At 39.8% G+C, this 27904-nt stretch overlaps 1 protein-coding gene across 5 annotated transcripts; it reads right to left on the bottom strand.

Annotated features, from left to right (window-relative positions):
* Nucleotides 1–6820: 6820 nt before the first annotated feature.
* usp10 (ubiquitin specific peptidase 10) lies at nucleotides 6821–27249 on the bottom strand. Of its 5 annotated transcripts, none has more exons than XM_026377711.1 (16): nucleotides 26953–27249; nucleotides 21451–21519; nucleotides 20932–20977; nucleotides 20504–20563; nucleotides 19383–19463; nucleotides 17424–18653; nucleotides 15093–15184; nucleotides 14543–14652; nucleotides 14407–14465; nucleotides 14219–14322; nucleotides 13724–13823; nucleotides 13250–13430; nucleotides 11526–11691; nucleotides 10907–11051; nucleotides 10090–10155; nucleotides 6821–9915 (listed from the first exon to the last, which is right to left on the bottom strand). In XM_026377711.1, exons 1-16 carry the CDS (start codon nucleotides 26971–26973, stop codon nucleotides 9728–9730), a joined length of 2718 nt encoding a protein of 905 aa, XP_026233496.1. In that variant the 5' UTR covers nucleotides 26974–27249; the 3' UTR covers nucleotides 6821–9727. The 5 variants fall into 5 exon arrangements, with proteins under 5 accessions (XP_026233496.1, XP_026233497.1, XP_026233499.1 ...); XM_026377712.1 differs by having other exon boundaries at nucleotides 17424–18650; XM_026377714.1 differs by lacking the exon at nucleotides 19383–19463 and having other exon boundaries at nucleotides 17424–18650; nucleotides 26953–27248.
* Nucleotides 27250–27904: the final 655 nt, after the last annotated feature.

The following is a 27904-nucleotide window of genomic DNA, read 5'->3' as shown; positions in this document are numbered from 1 at the left end:
TGTCAGACGAGTCAGCGGCAGGAGAGAGATCAGCATCTCTGAATCACGTTTGGCTGACAGTTATTACCGGGACTGTTTCTTCACAACTATCAACGCTCCAGACAATACAACAAATGAATCAGGAGCACCAGTGAACAGGGAAAATTAAATCCCCTAAAATAAAGTTATCCCTGTGTATCAGGAGCCATTTCCCCAGAATTACTGGGTATCACTTTCTAATAAAGCACCATGTATGAAGGGTTCAGCAGCTGGATAGAAACTAATGGCTGTGTTACCACTTCTTTATAGATCTATATCTTTATCTATCTATATCTATTCATATACTTATAACTGATTACTGGGTGGGGTAGCAACTACACTGAGGACAGAATTAATTACATCTATTTATGAGCGATCAAACTACTTTGTAAAAGAATAATCAACAATTCAGGGCAAAGTGAAGGGATGTCATCTTTGACTTAGTGTTCGGACACACACCTGCCCATCCCACCACGCTCATCATTGAGAACTGGACGTTTTCTCCCACATCATCCGTCAGCAGTCTCACTGAAGATCATTAAAATATCACACCGTCACGATTACTGCACCAGTTACAGCCCATGTGATTGTGACCTATCGACCACCGGACCTGCTGGAAGAAACTTCTGTGAGGACCTTGACATGCTGCGCTCCCACCTCCTGAAGATGCCACTCCTCTTAGAGGATCTCAACATACACCTGGACAAACGTCAAGCTGCTGAAGTCCTGCCACTGAGACCACCTGGACATATTCTCACCTGGAACTGCACCACAGATAACATTCCCAGTCCTCTACATATATCAAATCACTTCTTCATTCAACTCACTGTCTCTCTCTCCCAGACTTTACATATTCCTACTCCATTGTCCTCCATCTACCGGAACCTCAGGACACTGAATCCTGAGCAGTTTTCTTCCCTGGTCTCTGCTACCCTACCCCCACCACAAGTCCTCTCTACCCTTGACACAGACACAGCCACAGACAAATTATGCAGGACACTTTCACCTTGTCTGGATATTCCCCCCCTACTCTCCTTCAAATAACTGCATCCACACTAATCCCAGTCATTACACGAATCATTAACACATCTCTCACAACAGGTACCTTTCCTTCCTCATTTAAACAGGCCCAGATCACCGCACGCCTTAAAAAAACAACTCTAACCCTAACCCTAACCCTTCTGGAGAATTACTGTCTCCCTTCTTTCATTCCTGGCCAAGACCCTTGAATGAGCAGTTTTCAATCAACTGACTTTCTTTCTAGGAATGACCTCCTGAAGTCAACTAGTCTGGCTTCAAGTATGGTCACGCCACAGAAACGGCAGTCCTGAAGGGTTGCAAAAGCTGCAGCTCAGTCTTCTGTCTTAATTCTACTTGATCTATCTGCAGCCTTTGACAGAGTCAACCACCAGATCCTCCTTTCTACACTTTCGGATTTTGGCATCATTGGAGCAGCTCTGGCCTGGGTTAGGTTCTATTTGTCTGGACATACAAGGTATGACTTCAAGGTAGCTTGTCAGGAGCAGGTTCTAACTCACTGACTCCCCACTGGTGTGCCGCAGGGCTCAATTCTTGGTCCTCTACTCTTTTCCATCCCTAGTTTCCATCATCCAGTCGCATTGTTTTTTTATTGCAAAGCTGACAACACACAGCTCTTTCTGTCATTTCCACTGGATGACTCCACTGTCTCACTATGCATCTCTGCATGCCTCACCAAATCCATAATATAGCTGATCATTTTTGATCAGCCAAACAGAACACGTTACACCACTATTCAGATCTCTGCACTGGCTTCCTGTAGCTGCCTACATCAGGTTCAAAGCCCTGAACCTTACCTACAAAGTGGTCAACTCAACACCACCGGGCTAAAATCTGTCCTTCCCACTTCGCTCGTGTATCTTGTGGTCCCCTCACCTCACCTCAAAAGATCCCAGGTTAAACTTTTCAGCATAGTGGTTTCATGATGGTGGAACAACCTACAAACCTCTGCAAGCTTAGCCGCCTCACTCTCAATTTTCAAAACGTGCTGAAAACAAAACTCTCTCAAATCTTTCTCTGAAAAAATAAAAAAATCTTGCACTTATGCCCCATGAAACTGAAGAGCTCTTTCTAGAGCACTTTGCTTTAAAGTCTCCTTGGCTTTGTCCCTCACTTTAAGTCACTTTGGATAAAAGCGACTGCTAAATGCCTAAATGTAAATGTAAACTGATAATAATGTAGTTACAAATGGTTTTAATCCATTACATGCTGTCATATGACGTTAATATGTTACTGCAATAAACATGTAGTTTGTGCATATCCGGTGAGTTGCTGTTTAAACATTAACATGTTACCCTAAGTGTTGAACGCACCTCAGATCTTCGTTATCTTACCGACCAGGCACAAATCATTTGTAGCTTATCAAAATCTGTGTTTTGTTTATTAGCATTTCACTTTTACATTTAGTCATTTGGAAGATGTTTTTATCCCAAGTGACTTACTCGCCTGAGGACCCCTACTGGAGGTAGGTCAGGGCCCCCTCAGTCTCCTGCTTGGAGGGTAGTGATGGTACCACTACATTATCCAGCCACCACTAAAGCAAACTCTTTGATGGGTACAGTCGGATCTTCATAGAGCTTTTGAAACAGATGTAGCCTTTAAATTTATGGCTTATCTGAATTCTCCCCCATCTTACTGATATTTTTTAATGTTTTTTACTGTAACTCAGAAGCACTAGTCCATGTTTTTGTACTTTCCACACTTACAAGTGTGTCTGAATGTATTTTCATGACTAATTTCTTTTGTGACAAAACCTCACTCTTCATTTCCCAGTACCAAATAGATCTTTGTGACAAACAGTATTCATGTATCTAGGACTACACAACTACTAACTACTAACAAATATCCAAGGGACTAGATTTTTTCTTCTCAGAATTGTTATTCATCCTTTGGCTGAATCAACCCAGATTCATAATTCATACCAGGCCAAGTGGAAACTGGAAACTCACAACTCGGCATTAGTCGCAGTTGAAGAAAACAGGAGGATTACACAACTCAAACATCCTTTTCTTGTTTACTTTTTGATATTGTATAATCTTTAACAGGTGGGACCCTAGTTTTTTCTTTTGTAAGGTTCAGGGGGAACCAACCACACACACACACACACACACACACACACACACACACACACACACACACACACACACACACACACACACAGCAGGACTGTACTCCATATATAAAACTGAGAGTGGGTTTATTTTGACAGGGGCTTGTGGAGGTCCTTGAAACTCTGGTTGCCATAATGTTTACCTTCCTTAGAAACTGTGGAGCGCTGCCGAACCCCTAAACAGGACACAAAAATCAGATGTACAGTGTGAAAACTTGGGGGAGACTGAAGAGGATATAGAGCATATGGTTCAGAAAGGATGATAATAAAAACAAACCAGAGGACAGATGGTAAAAGGAAATGAATAAAAGACATGAGACAAGAACGCTGAATAGAGAAACTCTGTAGTGCAGTGTTGGTGGATTTTAACATCTTTAAAGAAGTAAAGGGCACAAGTGAACATCACTATTTCAAATGAACTATTAATAGTTATGAAAGGATTATTCGGAAATCAGTAGTTAAACTCCAAATGTGGAAATACAGTTAAGGTCTCTTTTTTATTTAATGCTCTTCAGCTAAACTCTGCAGTTAAAGTTAATACTAAAGGGTAATAATGAAGTCTGTATCTGTGTGTTGGCTCTCGTCACCTTCTTCTAAAAATAAGTCAAAGGGAGTCAGAGGAATCATTCTCCCTCCAGATGTTTCAGATCCTCCAGGAGTCCGAGCAGCTTTCTTGTCTCTCAAAAACCTGTGTTTACTAGTTGGACAATGTAAAATCTTCTCAGTGATGCCAGAACAAATATCTTCATCAAGATTACTAAGATTTCATTTAACATAACAGGTGTTCAAGCGGCAGCACAGAGATACAAAGACCTCCTGGTCTGAAAACAGGTTTTATCATGTACCTCTGTCCTGTCACTCTACTGACCCTGCAGGCGTCTGACTGTGCTGTGACCCAAATAGCTCACATTTTATTTCATCAAGAGCTTCATTTCAGATATTTACAAGAACATGGCCAGAAACTGAACCTCAGACCTGCGATCTGAGCTTTACAGTCAGTCAAAAAAAAAAAAAAAAAAAAAAAGATTTAACAGGAAGTCTGGCCGGTCATGCACATGTGCTCTCTCTTAAACTTCCTACAAAGACACTAGTGCGAACGGCTTCAGTCTGTGGTGAGACATCCACAGGATAACAGCATTTCTGAGGTATAAAAAGCTAAAGATCAAACTCACAGGATGCCCTCATGGAGTCTATATTACCAAGCAAACCGGCTGCAAATTATTTATATTTCAGTCTTAGCTTTCATCAACTTTAAAAGAAAAACACTTCTTGTTCTTGTTGGACCATTCCTCCTTTGTGCCGTTTGGTTTTTGAGATCTCAGACGTCTGTAGTGGGCTGAGATTCCCCAGTTTTAGAAGTGCTGATGTTTAGAGGTTTAATGCAGAGCAGAGGCGTCGTCTTCCAACACTGAGGTGCCTCATCTAGAATTGACAGAGTCATTATCTGATTACACAGACATGTGTTTTGTAGGCATGTTTTAATCCAAAGTATTTAGTTCTGTACTGACTTAGCATAGTTTCTAACTCTGCTGCATTTAGCTCCACATGGATCTAGATTCTTTAATTCCCCAAACTTCCACTCTGCATAAATGTATTGTAGCTCGATTTACTATTATACAGACTAACTAGAGTTAACAGCACTCACAGAAAGTGATCAGAAACCTGGAGCAGGTGTTTGAATCCTGCAGTAAATGCGTCTCTACTGGAGTTTTCCGGTTACAGCTGTGTAGCCAGCTTTACCCATGTTTCTGAAACCACAACCATGATTCTCCAAAAACCTAATCATAACCAAAACCACAGCAGAAACTCAATTCCAGTGTTTCCGGCACTAACTAAATGTATAAGTTAGATTTTAGTTCAACAGTTTTTTTTCTTTTAAGCCACATTTTTCGTTTGTGACTGAACAGAAACCCTCGACAAAGACAGGGTAACAATTACTTCTTGTTAAAGGTTTTGACATTACATAATCTTTAGCAGGTGGGACCCTAGGTTTTCTTTTTCTAAGGCTCAGAGGGAACCCACCATCCACCACACACACAGGACTGTTCTCAACCCACAAAACTGAGAGCTGGTTTATTTTGACAAGAACTTGTGGAGGTCCTTGAAACTCTGGTTGGCAAAACATTTACTTTCCTTAGAAACTGTGGAGTTCAGCTGAACCCCAAAACAGGAGACATGAAAAAGGGGGGCGAGAGGGAGATCAGAGGTGGATTACCAACCTTGATAACCCTCTAACTGAGGGGGTCCAACCCCAGTCTTTGAGGGCCACTATCCTGCACTACACACTGCTGATTACCAGGATCAGGTGTGTTCAGCCAATCAGAAGTTGGAAGTGCAGGGCTGGTTGCAAAACAAGCAGGACAGTAGCACTCGAGGACCAGGACTGGACACCCCTGCTCCAACTGTTCTATTTTGGTCCATTTGCATTTTATAACATTAATAAAATGCAGCACGTTTCCATCACATTTAGTTTTGTCTTATTGGACTTTATTCCTTGTTTTCAGTGTTTGTTTGTTGTTGTTTTACCCACGTGAGGCACTGAGGAATCACTTTTGCTTAAAATGCCCCATATACATAAATAAAGCTGCCTAATGGGGAATTTCAAATGCAGAGCAGCACATCAAAACTTCAATGATTTCAATATGTTTTTGAGGCTGGAACTCATTTTGAGAAACTGGGGCCTGTGCGACAAAAACAATTTGAGCTCTGATTGCTTGTAAATTTTGTGGATCACCAACTGAGGATTACATTTTCATGCCCTACGAGTCACTCACGTGGACGGTGAGATTCATCCAGTGCCACAGTGTCAACATGAGCATGAGGAATTAATCTAACTTTGGTGAAACTGGCCTTGAGGAGCTTTAAACATTATTCAATCGCACCTGTTTGGTATTGAGCTGTGGTGGTTTCTGCTCAACGGGCCTAATGTCTGTTTACTACAACACATGACTCAACAGTTACAAAAGTTTGAAGTGTTTGTGTGGCACGCAGATGTGAGAACCACCCCTCTCCTCTTTTGCTGTTGCCTGTGGTTTGTCTTTAGTTGCCCCCGAGAGAGCATTAAACTTTGGGTTATTCAACTCGACTCTGGATCGTTTTGAGCCTCGTTTTAATTACCTAAATATTAGAATAACACATGAATTTGGCAGAAAAGTAACGTTTTGTACTCCAACTATTCTGTGGGCAGCTCGGGCACTTCTATAAATGTTAAAATTACTGGTTTGTGTTGAAAAATATGTCCTACGCAGTTTCAACAAACCGCTTGGAGTCTTAAAAAGGCCTGCGGGGAGCAGGCTGACATACATACATACATTAAGATCCCGTAAACATGGCAGGAGGAGATACTTGAGCATAGGCGATCTATCGGTGGGTGTCCAAACGTGTAATTGTCAGACAAAAAGGAGACTGTGCAGCATGGCCCTAAAGAGAGCAGAGTGGCCACTCGGGCAGCCAACTAGACCACAGGAGGAGATTTAACATACTGCAAATACTAGAAAATGTGTACACACAGAATACAAGAGCCCAGCTAACAGTGTCTCTGGCCCGATTGGTTGTTTTGGTTTATTGTGCACATTGTTCTGTTGTCCAGGCCGCAGTGCAGTCGCTCTGCAGGATTTACTGTATCATGAGAAAGCCAAGTAGTCGGACTACATCTCATTAGCAAACTGCTTTTTGCACAATCCTTTATTTGAACAATAAACAAAATAGAATGCTGGAGGCTTGAAATTAAAAGACAGTATAGATGTTTTTAGGTCAATATCCCCAACAATTCCCAGCAGACAATAGTGTTAGGAGCGCATACTGAAAAGAGACATTGTTGAAGCATTTCGCCAGCACATTTCCTGACCAGCCGTGAGAGACTGAGATAAAACTGTACAACAGAAAGCTCAAGGTGTCCGTTTCAAAGTCCCAACGTCAAAACATTCTTGAAAAGGAGGGGGGAGGAATATGCAAATCAACAAAGTCACAATTTGTGCAGAAATGATTACAAAGCCAGCAGCACAACTGAACTGAATCGTTAGTTATAAGATGTATCGACTGTCTAAACAGCATGCCGTTTCCTGTGTGAAATGAGTCGTGGACTGTGACGAGACGTGGCAACGAGACCTCTGATGGAGAAGGTATAATAAAGTGTGGTGATAAATTGAAGGAAAAGGCAGGAGGGCCTACATAATGTTGTCCTTTGGTTTGTCTGGGAAAGGTTTCTGACTGAAACCCACGAGTCAATATGCACCACATAATGTTCTATCACACAAGTTAAAAATAGTTTAAATCTCATGTATAACTTTGAAATTACTTAAGTTTTATTTCAAATTGAAAAGACTGAATATGATCAGGCTTAGTGAACGTACAAACAGGTGAAGGTTACTTTTAAATTAAACCCATGTGCTGCTCTTAGTATACAGAAAAACGTTTACACTTTGATCTAAAGTGGGAAAATGTGGGATCATCACAGCCTCACCGCTGGATTTAACGGACAGGTATGTATAACAAACTGCAGTCATGAGAATGAAAAGAGATTTTTTTTGGATGTCTAAGTAAAAATACTTCAAAGATTTGTGTGTTAATACTGAGATTCTGACACTGGTGGTTGGAATGAAATGGGTCTTGAGCGCAAAACAATTAATAGAAAAACAAACAAAAACAAAAAAAACAAAACAATAAAACTAAACAATAATGAAAGAGAAAATGACAAAAGTGGAAATAAATATCAAGCAAAGAACTAGTTCAATTTTATTCATTGTTGTGCTTTAGCCTGTGTAATTTCTTTTCAAACACCAAATCAAATGCAAGCATATTTGTCTAAAGGGAGCAAGAGCACGGGGTCATCAAATCATCAATGACCCAAGGAAAACAAAACAAAACAAAGAAAAAAGAAAAAGAAAAGGAAAAGCCAACATCTTTTAGCAACTCAAACAAAATTCATGACAATCAATGAATGATCCAAAATTAATAACTTCAACAAAAGCAAATACTATCTCCTTTTGTGCGCATGTCTGGAGTCTTGATGCAGAGCTTAGCACAGTTGTAGTCCCACTTCCCCCCTCAACACCCAGTGTCCCTCAATCAGGAGGAAACGCTGAGCCACTAAAGAATAAATACAGAGGTGTCAGGCACATTCCTCTAACTATTCGCAGACATTAAACTCGCTGTTGCCATCTGATTAGGTTTAGACTCGTACACCGAGTGGAAAAACATCACACTGAACCTAAGGCAGCCCCCGCATTCTGCTGAGTTGGGGGGTCAGAGGGGTGGTGTGGCTCAACACTACACTGATAAGTCACCTATACACAGGTGGAACCTTTAGACAAAAGAAAATGAATGGATCAAGAAGGAAATGTACAAAGTAAACAAGGACAGGCTTTGCAGTGGAATACGTCCTGATCGGTTGCCATCTCTCCAGTGCAAGAACTGAAACGTTTTTAGACTCAAGTCCAAAAACTAGCGCAGCCCTTCAGGACCCAAACATGTTTTCAGTCGGCTAGATTTTATATTTTTAGTTTTTTTTTTTTAGTTTTTTTTTTTAACATTTTGATCTAGATATTTGCAAAATATGCATTTGCCTGTCATATTGTAATCATCAGTTTATACTTTGTGTACAGAAGCTTATTTGTTATTAAATTCTAAAGCGCATTAATATTTTATTTTTTTTAGATAGTCTTTCTAAATCTAAACCCAGATACCATAACAAGGACCTCTCAAACAAGGAAGCGTTTCAATTCCCATTTGATGCACCACCTATCTTTTTTTTTCCTGTTTTTGATGGCTCAAGTGGTACCTCGATTTAAAAGCATCATAAAAGTGAGGAAATTGAGGAGGAGTTGTTGTTGGTGGCAGCAAAGACGACAATCTGGCCTGGGAGGATGGACTCTTGATAATGCTGGTGCTGGGCCTTTTCAATGCACTAGGGCAAACTCAAATAGGCTTTGAAACTGCAGCAAATTCATTAGGCCAACAGTTCTCCTTTACTAAAAGGCAAACACTGATATTTCAAGGTTATTTCCTTAAAAAAGGTAATTCAAACAAGACAAATTACCCCAGCAGTCCACGTGCAGCCTGTGGTGGATAGTTCTTCCTGTGTGATTGAGTCCACTGTTCGCTATCTGAGCCAAGCTTTGGGCTCAGTCAGAGGTGAGTCTCAGGTTCTAACCTGTAACCTCAACCCAGCCTCTGTCAATTCAACAGTCCTTGCTTGCTGCTTTTAAAGTAAGACAAAAAACAAAAACAAAAACAAAAACAAAAACAACAGCAGTGGTGCAAAGAGTAGAGAGCAGTCACAGGGAAACTTTTGTGAATGCAACTTGTTTCTCTTTATCCGAAAAGAGAGACAAGGAGAAGGGTGCTGGAAAAGCTGGCTCTCAGGAAAGCAGGGACAGGAGGGAAGAAGAGGAAAATCTTGCAGGAGAACAAGTTGGGCAGTGTTCCTGTTCATTAGTTTGGTGTGTCTGTGTCACGTGTAGATGTACTGTGCTGTCAATGAGTGCGTTTTGGGCATGTCAGTGTGGAGTGCGTTTGTGAATATCTCTGAATATTGGTGTATGTCGGGATGTGTATGTGTGTCTACAGCAGGTCGAGGCGGCGGTAGTACAGCAGGTAGGCGGTGCGCTCTGAAGTCTGCTTCACCACCTGGTACTGGTTGATGACCTTCACCGCCTGGTCGTCAATGCGCAGCCAGCCGTTAAGACCAATGTGGAAGACATCCGTGGTGTAATGACCGCCTGTCGCACTGTTCCCATGGTGATAGACAACTGGGTTGAGAGACAAGGAAAAAATATTAGAGAGATGTGGGGCATTTTATTTAAATCATTACTCATTCCTGACTTGCATTATAATAAAACTTAGCCCAGCCTAGAAAAACAAGAAAACCACAAGCTTTGCAGCAGTTGTAATTATGTGACAGATTAAAGTTAAAACAAACAAACCTGCAAAGAGCCTGTAAGTTCTTAGGCCTTTCACAACTTTGCTTCGCACTCCAGAGGACAAGAGATCTGAAAAGTATCAGTCGGGAAAATCCACTGATTAGACCAAGAAGTTATAAAACACCGCTTAAATTTAACAAAGACAGATGTGTTGCACCCTGTTCACCTGCTGGACTATTAAGATTTATACTGCAGAAGAATGTTCTGACTTAAGTGAATTTATCCATCAGGCTCGCAAACCGAAGAGGAGCCTGACAGTCAGCTGGAGACAATGAGAGCTTACACAACCTTTTACAAGCTCAAATGAGAAAGAATAAACAAGTTATGTTCAGCTGCAGCTACGGCCTGTTATAAGGCAGCAGATCCTATGGAGCAGAAATCCAGTAACACTGACCTTTGTTTTTAAAATATTTTGGCACAAAACAGTGAAAAGAGAGAGAGAAAAATGGTTTACTATCTCAGCAGCATCATTGTTTTCTTGATTCATTCTGCTGTCCACTGTCATCTTATGTAGAGTTACAGCTGCAGACTATTTTGTAATCCAACTTAATTAGTGTTTAATGCTGTGTGACATTTTCACGTGTCAGTCCCAAGCTGAGCAGATAGATCATTTCCCCTGAGAACAGCTCATCCCCCTGTCTTTTTCAACACCATCTGTTGCAGAGTGTTAATTGTTCAACTCCAACTCATCGAATGAATCATCCATTGTGTAAGTGTGTATTTATTTACTTATTTTTGTTACTTTGTGTGTATACAGTCTTTGGTCAGTGCACTTGAACTGGCTCTGTAGAGACACACCAACAAGAGTCTGGGTCCATACCTTTGCTGATTTCAAGGTCAATGGGGTAATCAATGTTCTTGGTCAGTTTCTGGCAGCCTCCAGTCTTTTCAAAAACAAATCTCTTGAGATGGAGCACCAGCACAGGCGGCAGCTCTTCAAGAGTCACTCTCCGGCTTATCTCAATCTAAAAACAAAGACAAAATAAGAGAAAGATCTGCAGTCAGAACGTACTGTTACAGTAATAAAACATCCAAGGAAGACTTGAACATAAACCTAAACTGCAGACTTAAGAGGAAATTCAATACAAAAAAGAAGATGAAAACAAGAACGGAACAAAGGGTAACTTTTTGTTGGAAACACTATAGCTCGCTGAGCTCTTTAAAACAGTGAGTTGTGGCTTTTGAAAGTACATAAGACAAAAGTGGGTTAGCGACATTGTTAAGCAAAGTTAAATGTCTCTCCAAAGACCACAACAACAGGCTTAGATTACAAAAAGATGCCCATCATGTTCCCTGCACCAGTTGTTCCAGCTTAATTCTCACTATTTGTGCTATTTTCAGAAAAGTATGTTCCTCATTCATAGTGAGCGCTTGTGCACTCACAAAAAAGGACTACAACTATACAACTTGAAGGGTTCAACAGTGCACTTTATCCATACCTCCTGCTTGGTTTTAGAAGTGTAGCCCTGGACAGACTCTCGTGCCACCAAGGTTTCCAGAGCCTCCTGGACAGTGCGGATCTTCTCTGACTGGATGTCCAGCTGCAGTGTGAAGAAAGGCTGCAGGGTGGCTGACTCTTTAGAGTTTTGCTGATACACCACCGATCTGACAAGGAAACATAAGCAGTTTGAAAAACAGGAGCAATACTCATAAGACATTTACTGTAAGACATACAAGACCCTAGATCAGTGGTGCAAACTATTTCAATATCTGCATCAATGACAGATGGTGAAACAATCAATCGATCAAACCGTCAGTGATGTAATCTTTCTTTTTAAACTCATCATTTGGCTATGTCCATGCGCATTTCTTTCCTGGTGCACATTTTCTGAAAATTTGACAACAGTGAGAAGAAGGAATGCTGGATCGGTTCTCAACCAGGTGCGTTATATTGGCACTTAAAGAGGGCAGTGAGTGAGATTAGCGGGTCTGAAAATATAGTTGTACAATACTGTCTGTCAGTAATTGATGGCAGGACTCTGCTCACACACAGAACAAACATCAGGCAGGAGAGTAAAGAGGAAAGCCAGATGACGTCCTCTATGCTCACTGCTATGCATGTAATAAAAGCTGTGAGTAAAAGGCCAATAAAAAGCTTGTTGAAACACCCTTTAAAGTGAATACTGCAGCTTAATTCTTTTCTCAAAATGTACCTAATGTATAGAGCACCGATGTTTTTAACTGGTACTTTGGGACAACTAAATTTTGTGCAATAGTGTCCGTTATGTGCAATTATCAATATTCTTACCAGTCATAATGGATCCTTATTGGTGCTAAATGTAATCATATGTAGTTGTGAGCTTGTGTGAAATGGGTACATACTACCTCATTCAGCTGCATTCTTTGAACACTTATTGGTGTTAATTACCGGTATTTCTTTCTAAAACATACTTTCTACCCTACTCTCTGTAGCCATTCAAGATTAAATTGCGGACACAGGAATTGTGCATCAGCCTGTATTATTTATTCCAAGCTCATCTTGATTGCAACATCTGACCCAGAAAGGTTAAGCGGAAAAATGTAACATCCAAGTTCTTCCTGATTGTTGAATGGTTCTGCTAAGATACTTTAAATTGGGGGGAAAAATAATTTAAATTGTTCAAGTTAAAGCAATCACTGTGACTAGTGCCTAAAGAAGTCTAAGGGTTTAAGCCAAGCTCAGTGGGCGTACACACCACACTCTGTAAACACACACTTCTGTATTCCATTTCTCTCTGGCTGTAACCATTGCAGAGAAAATAATCATTTAAAACACTGTGCAACCATTGTAAACCAGGACTCTGCCAGACCAGAACCTCATAGAACATATTATTTAGTAAGGCTACCCCCGCACAGGTCCTTAACTTTCCTATTTGTCTGAAAGCTAAGACCTTTGTTTGTGAATGGGTGCCCCACATCTTGCTGTCGAGACTTCTGACCACAATCAGGCCACAGTGGCTGTTATTCTGAAGGACTGTAGTGCTTGTTGGAGAAAGCTGGAATTCACCGATGGCAGACCCATTTGTGATGACACCAGGAAGAAAGGTTAAAAAACATTAACCAAACCCATATGCACAGACCAGGGCAATTTACAAATATTCCAAGAGGCTTGATTATCAACTGTGCGCACAACAGACTACGCACATAGAAACATTCCCCATCCAACAACAACCTGTGAACATACCTAATGTGCCCTCCAAAGATATCAGTGATGGGTGTACGAACAAAGTCAGCTTGGCGAGTGATGGAAGTCTTATTTCGGGGGCCCACTTGCTCCCACTCGTCCTCACTTCCTTCTTCCTCTTTGTCAGCAACAACTTCCTCTACACCTGGCTGGGACTCAGGACCATTGGGTGTTGGAGCCTCTGTTATTAAAAAAAATAAATAAACATCATGAAAGAATAGTATAGCAGGTGATGATAAACTGTGAAAAACACTGAAAATCAATATATTGTTTCTAGTGCTGCATGAGTCCTGTAGTTGTGCACACTATTGTTAAAGAATTGTGGGTTTGTCTGTGTCAAATGGCATCCGTTTTTAATCACATCATCATAATCATCAGAATGAATGAATTCAATGAGCTGATTTCTGTGATGACCTCATTACCTTATTTGCCTAGTGAAAGGGTTTTGATATTAAGGTAGGAAAAGATGCTTACTCTCTTCCTGTGGCGAGATGAGTTTTTTCAATGCCAGCATCTCCTCGTGCAATCCATTGAGAGTAAAGCCAAGATACTCCTCTGCATCTTCTTGTCGACCCTGAAAGAACATAGGGAGATCAGCACCAATTAAAACACTGTACCAAGAACGCAGATTGCCATATAAAACATCAGTGTGCAAACTGACTGGCATGCAGATTTTAAAGTGATAAAATAAGAGTGTAAGCCTCATTAGGTATTATAAGATAAAACTCATTCATGGTTCTTAAACCATTTCATTCATTAAAAACTGAATCAGACCTGACACAGCATGGTTGACTCAGGTGAGTTGTGAAATTGTGAACTGAAAAATTTGTCTTGAAAACGACTAGAACATCACCTTCAAGCACTGTCTGTTCCAGAGGCCGTTCCATTAAAAACTAAAAACTCATCATCACGAAGCATTGCTTCACAGTAAACATGTAGTGTATGAGATTCCAGAAGCAGAATAGTTACCTTCTCAGAGAGGCTTGACTTTATGAGAGTGAGGAGTTTGTATATGTACGTCGGCTCAAAAGGTGCACCAGGTCGTATGTCTTTTATGGTCTTTTCGCCAACACCTGTACACACAGTTAAAAATCCTCCATCAGTGATGCTGACAACACTGTAATGAATGTTTATGAACATGCTGTGTAACATCTTACCTTGCTGCTTAGTTTTAGATGGCACAGGCATGTTGTTGAACTCATTCACCAGCCTTACACTGTTACACAGAGGAACAGTAATGAGAGATTGAAACATTGCAGTAATTTGATTACCACTTGTGGAAACATTACTTACAAGTTGTCTATCATGGGTGTGGAGGTGCATGGTCTCTGCGTTTCATTATGCAGAGGAATGGACTTCATCAAGTGATACATGGGAGGGCAAGCAATCAGGGCCTGTAGGGTCTGAGCGTGCAGAGTCACGGAGGATAGCAGAACTTGAAATGTTTTTAATTTTAGCTTTTCAGTTGATCTAATCAGAGCAAAGAGAAGTGTGAAATTCTTCATTAGTTCTATACCTGCAACTAACAATTATTTTTATTGGATAATACTTCCTGTAGTCCAGGATGATTTCTTTAGCTTGAATATATTCAAACAACTATGAAATAAAACAGAAAACTGCAGATACTTGCATTTTTAAAAATAAAAAGCAGCACTTTCCTACTTTCTCAAATGTTTTGAGGCAGAGATTAAACTCACTCCATTATTAAGTGTCAGCATTTCACAATGACAATTTAAATACACCTATGGGTGTGCCTGGGACTTGAGCTCATTTGTCTTTTGTGCTATTTGGCTTTGCACAGTCTATAAATAGCTAACAAGAGGTAAAAGACAGGAAAGGATACAGCGTTGATATAGCACCAGTTTCCTTTGTTGATCAGTCCTCTCGGCTGCAAAGACACTGGTTTATGTATCAACTTCACATTCTCAATAAGTTCTGGGGATTCAAACAAAGACAATGTCCTTAAACAGGCAGCCCCATGCAACTGCAACCAACAATTTAAACCCATGTCAGAGTAAAATTGCATGCATAATAGTGTAGAATAGTGAACCAGATCAATCCTGAATCAAATAAAATTTTCATTTAAACAAAACAAATGTTCCATCTTCTATTCCTGCCTCCAGTGACAAGGGCACATGAGACTGTCGGAAAAAAAGAAAGAGCTTGCTGTGCCACGCCTAGGAAGGGAGACTGTCATTAGGAAACACAGTTCCCATGGTAACGTGGACATTTTAACACAATTTGCTTTTCAAATAATATATAAATAATTTATCTATCTGTAGTTTTGACTACAGAGCCAACATACACACACACAAATAGTACATTTATGCTTATGAATCGTTAGCCCTGTACCTGTAAAGTCTGTACAGTGCATGTCTGTAATTTAACTACATCATTAAAAAGAAAAAAACCCAAAGCATTATAACAACACGTGCAGATTACTAAGATCACTTTACACTGGAACCAACAGAGACTAAAATTGACCCATTTCTCTTTTGTAAATGTATGTAGCTCTGTTAATTAGAACCCATTTATCATGCCAGTGTTTGACTTCTAGTGAAATTGTTATTAAATATGTCCTAAGGTAATGTGGATTTAAAGCAAAGACAAAAACAGTATTAAGCTGTTAAACTAAAGTACCAGTGGGTCATGCAAACCCACAAAGACTTTAATCACCCCTCGTGTAAGTAAAGGTGTGGCATACTGAGATGACAGACTGCACTATCACTGCGGTGCAGAGTGCAGTCTGTCAGAGCTGTGTGAACTAGGTGCATCTACTCTTCAACATTTTACTGTATTTTAAATTTTACAAATCTCTGACCATCTCTAACCCACGTGAACCTCAGCTTAAGTAATGCACCTTACGCCATATCAAACAATCGTATCAGTTCTATTTACACAATTAACATTAACAGCTGATATGTGGCTGTTGTTACTACTAGTGTATTTGAAAGAGCCGTTTTCTCCCAGGTTCAGAAAGAGCTCTGACTAAACAATTAAATCCCCACATTTGAAAACCTACTAAAATGTTAAGTACTCAAAACAGTTAAAAAAAAAAAAAAAAAAAAAGAAGAAGAAATAATTTCAATCTGCCATTACACTGCTGAATGCAGTCTTGCATTATAACACTCTTCTCCCAAAGAGGGAAGAATTAAGGACCTAGAGGTTTAAAATGACTCAACTATGCTTTTCAGTAAATGTTAGCCATTAGTTCTAGTGCTTAGAAATAATTTGTATGTAGTCACGATGTTCATCTGCACTTTTCACTTCAAGTTACACCCAATAACTGCCATGTAATGCAGTGAAGACGGGCAGTGTTCTGAAAACCGTTTGCACAGACAGAAACAATTTATCACTTAGTCTCAAACCCCTCTGTTGAATCAAACATACATGAAGCATAAATAAGTTTATATTGACAATTCTCAGCACACTTCACGATACTGTAACATAGTAAGACAGTGTATATGTACCCGTGTCTGTCTGCACACAACTACCTTATTTTCTAATCTGTGCTGACCAATAAGATGTTTTTTTTGGATGAAGTGATGTTTCATTTAAATAAATGCTGAAATTGTGAATACTTACCTTTGTTTTAAAGACAAATAGTTTTTATGTTGGTCTTTCCTGTCTCTAAAGCACAAACAGGGTATTCTAGGAGTTAAAGATCTGAAGGGTGAGCTGACTATTCGTGAATGTAAAGTAACCATCATAATGATGGTGGCATCTCAACTGCACTACAACTTCATAACATACTGTTACATTTCATCTTTTCACAATTACTACTTACTTAGACTGCCGTCTACTTACAATGAGAGAAAGAGGATTAGACATATTTGACTGGTGACTTGAAAATCAACTGCTATTCAGGGTGTAGTACCACCATCTAGTGTTCCCTTCTTGAACATGAATGCAACATGTCTATACATTTTTTTTACGTGGCAAAGTAGGCACTGAGCCATTCAGACCTAATATACATAAAATGTTCATCAGCATGACATTTAGTAAATTATCACTTCCACTCCTCTAAAACATTAAAAATCTAAGTTTTTACTCTCAGAGGAATTCACTGGTGTCAACGCTGCCACCAGGTGGAAGACTAATTTAATGCAACTGTCTATTGCACCAAAGCACTTCAACTAACAAAACAGGTAAAATGAGCTTCTTTCTATAATACCTGCAAGTTTAGGGGCCATAGGATCCTCTGATACGTGGACAGGGCTTTCTTTGACCTCCCCCGTTTTCTCAGGCTGCTCTGGCGAAGCAACAGAGGGAGATACAGCTTCCACAACATTCTTTACCTCCACAAAGGCCTGAGGGCCCCCAGGCAGAGGCTTTGAGTTGTGGAAGAGACTAGCCCAGGATTTAGGGAGGTTGGCAGTAGGTGCAGCTGGAATTGCAGGCGAATTGACCTGCTCTGCCACTACTGGCTGGGCAGCAGAGTCTGGGGAGGGCTGAGCCTGATCCCCACTCTCTGAGTCTTCTTTGTGTCCATCCACACCGAGTGTGGCATCAGGCTCTGCCAGCCCATTGGCTACCTCACTGTCTGCTTCCTCGCTTCCCTCCAGTTCAGTAGTTGTACTGGAAGTGGCGACAGAGGGAGCAGCTGAGGAAGGAAGAGGTGATTTAGAGCGGGGGCTGTGCACAATATCTGAAAGTTCAGGGCTCTGTGGAGCCAAATGATCTGGCTGCTGATCAGCAGTCCTCGGCTCCTCTGTCATCTCTCTGCTTTGAGAGGAGGATGAAGAGGAGGAAGTTGCATTGTTGCCATCTGACAAAGAGGCAGCTCCACCTGTAAATTCCAAAGAAGAGTCATCAGGGCTATCACAAGTCCTCTGATTGGCAGTGGACGAGGGGGAAAACTTGGTTGCTGCCACAGCAGCTGTTGGTGTTGCTGTGGAGACAGACCCAGGGGGGCAAAGTTCAGTCCCTGACAATGTCTTACTGTCTACATCCTCAGCACCGTGGTGTGAGCCACTAAGTGCATGTCCGTTCACCAGTGCTGTCACAGATGTCCCATCTGCTGCGCTGCTGCTATTGTTGGTGGTGGTGCCAGTTGATGGGTCCAGGTAGTTGTAGTACCCTGGCGGTCGCTTTTTCTTTTTCTTTCTCTCTCGCTGCCCCAGGCTGCCAGGGAGTCCATCCATGTCCTGGCAAACCTGGTGATTGTCCAGGGCTGAGGCCTCAGCGTCAGGGCCATCCAGCGAGTTGAAGTGGGTTCCATCAGGGATATCAGCTGCCGGAGGAGCTTTCTGCTGGACCTTCTGTGCTGACTGGCAGCTCAGGATGAACTCTGGAGCCTGGGGGTTGAGGGTGCTCGAAACCTTGAATAAAGGATCATTCACCCCAATAGACTTGGAATCCATCACCTCGTCAACGCCAAACTCAATGTGCTGATAGTCTTCTGCTGCAGATGACATTTCAAACAATTAGAAAACCACATTTGTGTTTTTAAATTTAGCCTAAACCCAGAACACAAAATGTCAGAGACTGACAGAGTAAATTGTAAATGCATTTTGCTCCCTGCTGCAGAGATTGTTACTTAAAAAACAAAAACCATTTCACAGTAGTGAAGTAGGCAGTCTGTCGAAAGGGGCCGTGGGAGCTCTCTGACAAGAACCAACATACCAATAAAAAGAAATAAATCCTGCTGAGCCCATTTTTAGCTTCAACAACTACTGTTGTGTCTATGCTTGACTAAACTGCATTCCTTCTGGGATTATGTGAATCCCAGAGGTGGGGTGATTCAACATTTGCAATTTGGCAGAGCAGGACATATTATAGATTCTATGATATGATTACATGACAATGATATTCATTTTCTAACAAGTAGAAGGCAGGCACAGTAATATATAATATAATGAACTATAATTTGTACGAAAGGGAATTGTAGTTTGGGTAATTTAATACTCCCAACACAGGAATAAAAACTTTCATTATAGTAAAACATTGTGTACTCATCAAACAAGAACAATTTACATAGTTTAACACAAGTAATGTTTATACAATACACAACTTTTAATGATGACTGCAGTCTCAAAATTATTTATCCTCCTGAATAAAATACTACAGGTATTGTGTCAAGCACACCTGGTACAACTAATCAAGCCTTTGATTAACAGAACACATCAAATACCTGAACTGGTTGGGGGTTTGTTGAGTGTCACATTTGACTGAATGTTAGAAATATGACTTAGGAGGTGGCCATCACTGTCACCTGAAAGGCAGTTGCAGCACAAACCAAAAAATAGTGGCTGTACATTACTTTAGCAGCAGGCAATAATATAAATGTGCTTTACTAAGTACTGAAGATGTTTGTCATGAAGTTGTTATTGTAGGAACCACTTAAAACCTTAGTTTTGTTATGCTATTTAAATTGTGCTTGTTTGATTTGTTCAAACTTGAAAATTTCGCACCAAAGACTGAAATGACTCAAATGTATTCCAATGGCAACATCTTATAAACATAATTAAAATATTCTGCAGCTTGCTCATGTGGCTATAGATTCAAAACAAACCCAGGTTAGTTTATTTTCCACATTCATAAATGTATGTCTGTAGCTGTGTTTTCTCATCAAAATGTCCCAAAATAAAGTAATTTTATCAAACACATGTTCTTCATTGTTTAGTTCAAATATGTTGCATGACAGCATAACATTAAATTATTACACAGTGACAGGTGCAAAGTGAAAAGTTGAAACAACAGGAAACATTAGTAAGTGCAAATCAGAAAAGTCATCCAAGTCTCATTATGACACAGCTGAATGGTCACCCAAACTGCAAACCCTGATGTTGAGCAGGGGTTAAGGGGGTACGTAAACAGCAGTTACATCCTCTAGTGAGATTAGAAGATCTTCTGTTAGTGTTACTGAAATCTTACTTCATGAGTATAAAATGCATTCAGCAGTAAAACCCTAACAATGAAAGGTAAATATGTACACACATGTTAGCAATCACATAAAACCATCTCTATGCCCTTAAGCCTTCAAGCTGTGACTGTTAAATCGTTTAAAGATTAAATCCAATTTTAATTCAACTTGGAGTCCTGCAGTGGTGAAAATGCATTATATGCAAGAGAAGGTAAGATACTTCACAGTATCTTGAGCATGCAAAGCTCTACAGATTTTACCAAAAGGCAAGAGAAAGAATACAGGCATAAGGTTTAGAAAGCCACCAGTTCTTGAAACCTGGATTTTGAGTTTTACAGCAAATGAACAACAGCTAGTCAAGCCACAGGGTGTCAGACTCCTTAACTCACCGCAAACCTGCAGTCCCATAGACTCCATAATATAAGGTACAGCAGGAGTGCAGTAACTTCCTAAATAATCAATACAAATCAAGGTAAGGCAAACATCATGAGCAAATGAGTACCATTTAAAAAAAGGGTGGCTTCTATAAAAATCATAATTTGGTGGCTTAAAGTTTAAATAATGAAAATTACTTAATCCTTGATTAAAAAATAATCAAAATATAAAGAAATTTGTATCTTACTTTACACAATGTTTAATGCATTTGTATCACAAATATGCACAATAATCACATAAGCATCTCCCTGCCAGGCAACTCAGGTAGTTTTAAAGGTCTGCTTTTAAAAAAAACTACAGGTATATCAACTAAGAACATGAGTCGGCTCGTGGGATGAAGGTATTTAATACAGAAAACAAACTGTATATGAAAAGTACATACCAGAAGACTGACTGACACATGGGACTTTGTCGTTGAACGGAGGAAGCTAATGAGACAAAATTAAACATTAGGTGTTAAAAAAAATATTTAAACAGCACTATTGAGAAATCAGATCATTGACTCATAATAATTAAACAGCACTTCCTAAAGTTAATAATCATTTAAACATTTGATTTGATTAAAGACAAGAACCAAAAGTGGTGCTACAATCACATGCAAAATTATAATTTGGGGAATCAATCATTATAATAAGGAGCCACATGGAACATTAAACAACTGTCATGGCCAATTATTGCTGGCACCTTTTTAATGACATGTTTAGCCAATCTGGAGCATCAGTTCTAGTAATTAATTAGTTACTAGTGATTAGAAAATGTACATTTCCCTCCATCTTAACACTTTCTTTTCATGTCAAGGAGCTTTCTGACCTGTAAAAGGGTCAATCACCATGTCAAGCAGGTTTATAATGATGTATTAAAGTAAAAATAACTATTACTCTGTAAAAATAAACTTCCTTACCTCAACATAACATCGTGGAGTCACAAAAAACTGATTGATCTCATCAGGGCTGAATTCCCCGAAGATGTACTGTGGGAAGAAATCAATACAGCTATTACTTAAAGAAACGCAATGCTGTAAAAATCCACCTTTTTCGACTTAAATATTTTATTTCCCAAATTAATGCAAATTCTAAGTAGGTCACTGATCTTGAATAGCATGACACAACATGTAAAAAAAAAAAAACTTCAACATCATGCCATCAAAGCAAAAGATCAAATTCAAGAGAAAAGTCAGATAATATCGACAGTGAAGGACAGGGCTTTCCACATAGCTGGAACAGTTTCAGAAGGTGCCGTCATTGGATATCTAGGTACAAGGACTCTCACCCAGCCAAGTCTGCAATGATCGCTTGTGCAAAGGTAAAGCACAACATGAAATGATGAGTCATGCAGTGTTATACATAAACAATAAACGCCAAGAGCTCAGATTTAAGAAGATTTTAGATTTCTTACTATGGGTTAATATAAAGAATGTGCAGACAACCTGCTCTCTTGAATCACATTTCAAGCAAAGACACCGGACATTCACCCATTTGAACTACTTAAATGTTTGCTGGTCTTTGAATGAAAATTTCAGCACGACAAGCTCTGTCTCTGGTAAAGTGACATTCAGTAAACAACCAGTAATATATATTCTTTTGTAAAAAAAAAAAAAAAAAAAGCACTAAAACTAATGAAAAGCCTGAGTAACAAGACGTGACCTGCGGTTTGGATAGAAGAATAGCTAAGAAGAAAATAGGTGGCGGCGGGTCTGTATGGACAACGCGAATCACAACAGTAGGATAGGGAGGATGTACTCAAGTGTGCTGTGGGTGGGAATTATATCAGCAAATAGTTGGATGTTGTATCACTTTAACCTCTTTAAAAAGGTTACTGCTACAACTCAAAAATTTTACAGACACAGTTCAATATTTCATTTATTGTAGTTGTGTGGATGTTGAGTCATATCAACTGGACTTCCTTCGCATTAGGTAGAAACTTTTCACTACTGATCCAAGTATCTTCTTTAGTACAAATGTATCCTCCAGGTTGGTTTCATTTCACTATTCAGGCCATGTGTGATGTCCAGTTGCCAAGACTCAACTTCCAGATAACTTCACCTGGATGACATACTGTAGTTGTGCTACTCCTCTGAGGGATGACTATTGCACTGTACCACCTAAGTGTCCATGTGCATGGAAGGTGAAATGAACTCACTAGCCATGCTGTTAATCCTCTCAGTGCTATAAACAGTGGAACGTGAAAGGGGTGGCACATAGAAAAGAAAGTGCAGCTCAAGCATATGTAACTCTTTGCAAACGAGGCCCCACGCGAGGGCCCACATTGCTGAAACGGCACTACAAGCGACAAACAGTCAGCCATAATCCAATGGCCTCGGGATGGTTAATACAAGCACAACAGAAAGAATGTCCCTTTGCTTCTTTCTGCAGGCATGCCACACGTACCACACTAAGCTTCCCTTGCTGTTCGTTTGGACTGAGGATTACAACAAATTAGCCATCTGTATGATTTCAACCCAGTTCAGTGACGACACCACACGTGCACACAACCGGGTTATAGGAAAGGCCCAGCATGGCAGACACAGGCCTGGAGCAGTATTGAAATATAAAATATATACCTACTGGCCACTTTATTTGGCACACCTGCAGTGCCATAAAACAGCTCTGTCATGAATGCTACTTTTACAAAGTTATAATAAGGTATATATGATGATAATGTGCTAGAGCCACTAGAAACAATTAGTCAAGCAAAAACCTACCATCAATAGCTTTGTCAAAAATAGATAAAGACCCTAAAAGTGACTCTAAAGACACATCTGTTAGCATGATACACAACTCAACAACAAATCTACATATTCCAGTTCAGAATTGTTCATGCCAATGTTGTGAAATTATGTAATATTAATAATTAGAAATTAAAATCATGACTAAGTGAATATATGCTAACCTAGGATGACTCATAATCTCTCATAGCTATGATACCCAGAAACGTCCACAGACATGTAGGCTAACAGGGGACACAGACAGCACTAGTGTTTGTTCTCCTAACTGGAATGCAGCTTTATTAATGGACAACTTGGCTGAGCCTGAAAATGCTGCCGCACCACTACAAATAAGGTCAGACAAGTTTTCAATTAATCCCTGAAGCATGACTGTGTCTGCATGTTGGTGTGATGTAGTAAGAGGGGGGACACATTGATAAAAAGCAAAGCATGAAATATACAGAAGCATGACCGTAGAGATAGCTAAAGATATGCTATCAGTCAAAGTCAAATTCTTAGATATTCAACAATGTGGCAACACCATTTATTGACATGATTGGTCCATTTCAGTTTTTAATGAATCATACATTTTGTTATCATTTGAACTTCGTGATGACTACTATGTTTTAAAGATACAAGAGTGGCCATGACAATTTCCAGCCTAATCTGCTGTTATAAATTAAATAATGTGCTGTTATGTTAACTTAAGATAAACTGGCTGGGTGAATCACTTTCTAACAATCTCCACACCATCTCCCCACTAACTACTATACTGCCACTTTATTAGGGAGGCCCTGCTTACACTACTATCTTGCCCTCACTTAAACAGTACTAAATTTGTTTGACACCAACATGTACCAGACAAGTTAACATTTATTTAAATTTTACAGACTTCTAAATTAGAAAATTATGAAAAAGGCAATTTCTATAAATTTCAATAAAAGCAATAGTCAAAAATAAGCATGAAGCTGATTTATGTTCCAACATAAAACACATTTAGCAAATAAATCAATCATCTACATCTGCACAGAGTAACTAGTAAGTAAAGCTGTCAAGTACATGTAGTTGAGTAAAGAGTACAATTTCATAATGAACTGTGGAGTAAAAGTAAGAAAAATAAAAAATAATCCAGTACTGGTACCTCAACATTATACAGTATCTACAGTAAACCACCTCAGATGAATGCTGAGATATTTCATTCTGGACTAAAGCAACACAACGGGAAGCTGCACTTGACTCTATGCATTGTTCATGACTAAGCTGGAAGCTTTAGGCAACTTGGATGATAGTTTGAATTGTTTGTGAATAAAGTATGTTGTTTTCCTATGAGGGTGGTAAACATAACGATCTCAAAGATTTATGTTTTGGCAGAGCACTAGGCTGAACTTTAAAGAAACATTACAAAAAGAAGGAGCATGTTGCAATAACAGTGACAAATTGCAACAGCACTTAAGAGCCATGCAGTTTTATTGGGCAACTTATTCCTTACTACAGTAAACATAGCCAATGAGGTTTGTTCTGATGCTTCTACATGACTGCATTTTTAATCTCAGGAGAGTACATCCGTGTCAGGCAGACATCAAACTGAAAGATGCTCAATGTTGACGCCGTTTTACTATTTTGATGGTGAGTTGAGGGGAATAACAAAGAAAGGTCACCTCAACGTAAATTGTTTCCATTATGTCTCCAAAAGACATAACCCAGACATACACAGTGGTTCTACAAAAACTGTTGACAAACTATTTCATAATTAAACAACTATAGAAATGTATCTGTAAACCTGCTAGTATATATAATAGCTACTATTTCAACAATCTCAGATTTTAAAACAAACTACTGCCTAAAAATGATAAGTAAAAGCTCTTGTAATCTCTCACTGTGGCTGATCTTTAATCATTAGACTATCTGTATAAAAAACAAAAAAAAACAAATGTTAGCATAGGTGACAAATCTGCAAGGTAGTTCATTACCATACACAAAATATTGTAAGCAGTTGCAAACTGTCAGATTAAAGCAGTTTTTTATTACTAGGTGCAGATACACACGACAATAGTGATATGCATTTCCAGAATTACCTGTTTTGCAGCTCTGATTATTTGGCTGCACTGCCAGTTAAACAACTTTTCCTCCATTTGGATTTAGCTGCCTTGATATCAGTTTTAACATTAATATGCCATTCACATAAACACTTTAAACGGTCTGCAAGCTATTCTAATTCGTTTTTGTAACAAGAAAAAAGGTTACCAACAGGGGTAACTAGACCAAACAAAATAGTTGACAAAAGTCCAAATGGGGTTGCCAGAGAAACTGGCAGACTGTTAAGGTAGAGTCATGTCTGTTAATACTTAATTCGACTGGTTGCAAAGTCTACTGTGTTACCCTGGTTTTTCTATGTAAATTGATCAGAAAATAGCTTTCCCTTGTGGTAGGATGATTCTATATCAATGGGTAAATGAACGACCACTCATTGGATTGTGTTTCAGAAACGCAGCAGCTGATTTCCCCCTTAAGCTTTCACTTTGCTGAACAGTAAGCCAATAGAAACACTCAATTATAAAAGGTCAGGAAGAAGCATGAAAGCATGTTCTCCTGTTAGAGTTCCCTCTCTATGGAAGTTACGTTTCTTGAAGTGTCAACCAGTGTTTGAACCCGATGAAGCATGTATCTCTAGCTTATGATTTATTTTGCCGAGTGAATTTTGGTGTTCAAGTTTAACTTTCATTCAGTCAACAACTAGAAACTTCAGACTTGGCGTGTCTCTGCATGCTTTGCTTCAAAATGGGCCTTCCCACATGAGCTAGCTAACTTCCTCAGAAATAACACAAAACCTGCTGAATTCCCTACAATCTAATCACACGGAGACCGAGGAAGTAGCAGCAATCTCACCCAGTTGCACACATCATCAATCCTGATTTTAAGTGTTTCTATATCAAATAAATCTCAGCTATCAACGGAGGCCCACACCGTCGCATTTGTATTTAGCTAACCAGCTAGCGGGCTGACTTCAAACTACAACCACACCGTCTATACGAGGCTGTTAGCTAGCTAAAGGCTAAAGGAGCAGCACGAACATTGGTTCCTAGCTCACAACTGCTTACAAACGACAAACTATCACATGCAAAATATTCCGCAAACCCTCCATTATGCTTTCTAAATACCCAGGGCATAAATATTTGGCAGGTATTTCCATTTATGAAAATAAACGCTGTGAGAAGGCCTGATTGAGCAGGTGGGCCATGCAAACACGCAGCAGTTTTCATAGTCACTTTCCTCTAGGAAATAACACATGACACTTGCGGGATCTCGCACCAAAACGTCCTTAAGATTATCTTAAATGCACTTTCGTGTTGTTTAGCTAAACTCCTCTCTTGCGTCCTAAAATCTGGAGCAAATAATACAGCTAGATCATTTGAATGGAGAGACCTAGGCCCAGTTAGCTTCCATGCTGGTGGTGTTTCAATGAGGCTTAGAGGGGCATTAGCAAGCACTTTTCAGTACTTAACGTTACACTTTCAATGACACGACTAGCCAGGTATTCTAAACAGCGACACTCACTCCAACAAATTGCAAGTATAGTGTGTGGCTTTTATTGTAAGAATAATATATAAGTGAGGGCGGGTCGGGAGTCTACAAATAGCGTTAAACAGCATGCAACAAGAGTTGTTATGCAGGCTAACGCTAGCCAGCTAGCATAGCTACCTGATTGCTATAAGAAGCCATGCTCCCGGTGAGGTTCTCTCTCCCCCGCTGACAAGATGAAAACTCTCCCGGGAAGGTGTTGTAAGTTTGAAATGACAGCTACAGAAGGTGTCCTACTTCGACGTCATTGTCATTTTCCCAACGTTGTCCTGGCACTCATGCGTTTTGCTCCATGTAATGCATCAGCGCCTCATGCTACTCGCCTCACCGTCTCCGCCATTTCTATCGAGCATCTTCTTCGCTTGCTAGCTCGGCCAGCGCGCGGTCGGTTGTAGCGGCAGCGTGAGCTCGAGGAATAACGGTTAACACTTCCGGTGACGGTTTGCCCTGAAATTTCACAATAAAAGTCCAAGATAAATTTCACAATAAAAAAAAAATATATATATATATATATATATATATATAAACATTTATCTCCAATGCTGCAGTGGGACCAATCTGTCCAATCACACAGTGGGCACAGTGCATGGAAAGCTAAGGTAAAGGTGTACACAGGACTTCTTTTATAGACATTTACATTTACATTTACAGTGTGTAAATGTAAGTGCAAAGGAAGATGCGGAAGAGTTCTGTTTGCATTTAATCAAGCATATTAATTTAGGAATATGCGAAATGTAAGCACACATTGCAACAAATGCACAACTAGAGTTTGATAAAGGATCAACTTTTTAACACACAGGCTAAAGGTCAGGTAAAAAGAAGACGCGCTGGGTTTCAGATGCAAAAATCTCACTCACAGAGACACAAAATGACCATGAACACACATGTGGACAGATTATGAGACAACAGGTCCATGGTCACAAACAAGTTTATTTTTGTTTATATTTGGTGTTTTTTGCATCTCTGTGACAAAAAAGCACAAAATAAACTCTTTTAGTCTAGGTATCTTCCGTCCCGTGTTGAAGTGTTGAGGTCACAGGTCCATTGTCTCACAATCCATCTACTTATCACA

The sequence above is a fragment of the Anabas testudineus genome, chromosome 3 (genome assembly GCF_900324465.2).
Source record: "Anabas testudineus chromosome 3, fAnaTes1.2, whole genome shotgun sequence".
NCBI lineage: Eukaryota > Metazoa > Chordata > Actinopteri > Anabantiformes > Anabantidae > Anabas > Anabas testudineus.
The sequence above is the reverse complement of the archived record's forward strand: the minus strand, read 5'-3'. Positions and strand labels throughout refer to the sequence as shown.

Bases quoted from the DNA above. Each gene is read 5' to 3' on its own strand.
- usp10 (XM_026377711.1), bottom strand. From the start codon at position 26,973: ATGGCTTCTTATAGCAATCAG. The intron at 20,978-21,450 runs GTAAGGAAGTTT...TTGTCTCATTAG, and splicing joins CTCCACGATGTTATGTTGAG to CTTCCTCCGTTCAACGACAA. The intron at 11,692-13,249 runs GTATGTTCACAG...TTTCCTTGTCAG, and splicing joins ATCTTTGGAGGGCACATTAG to ATCGGTGGTGTATCAGCAAA.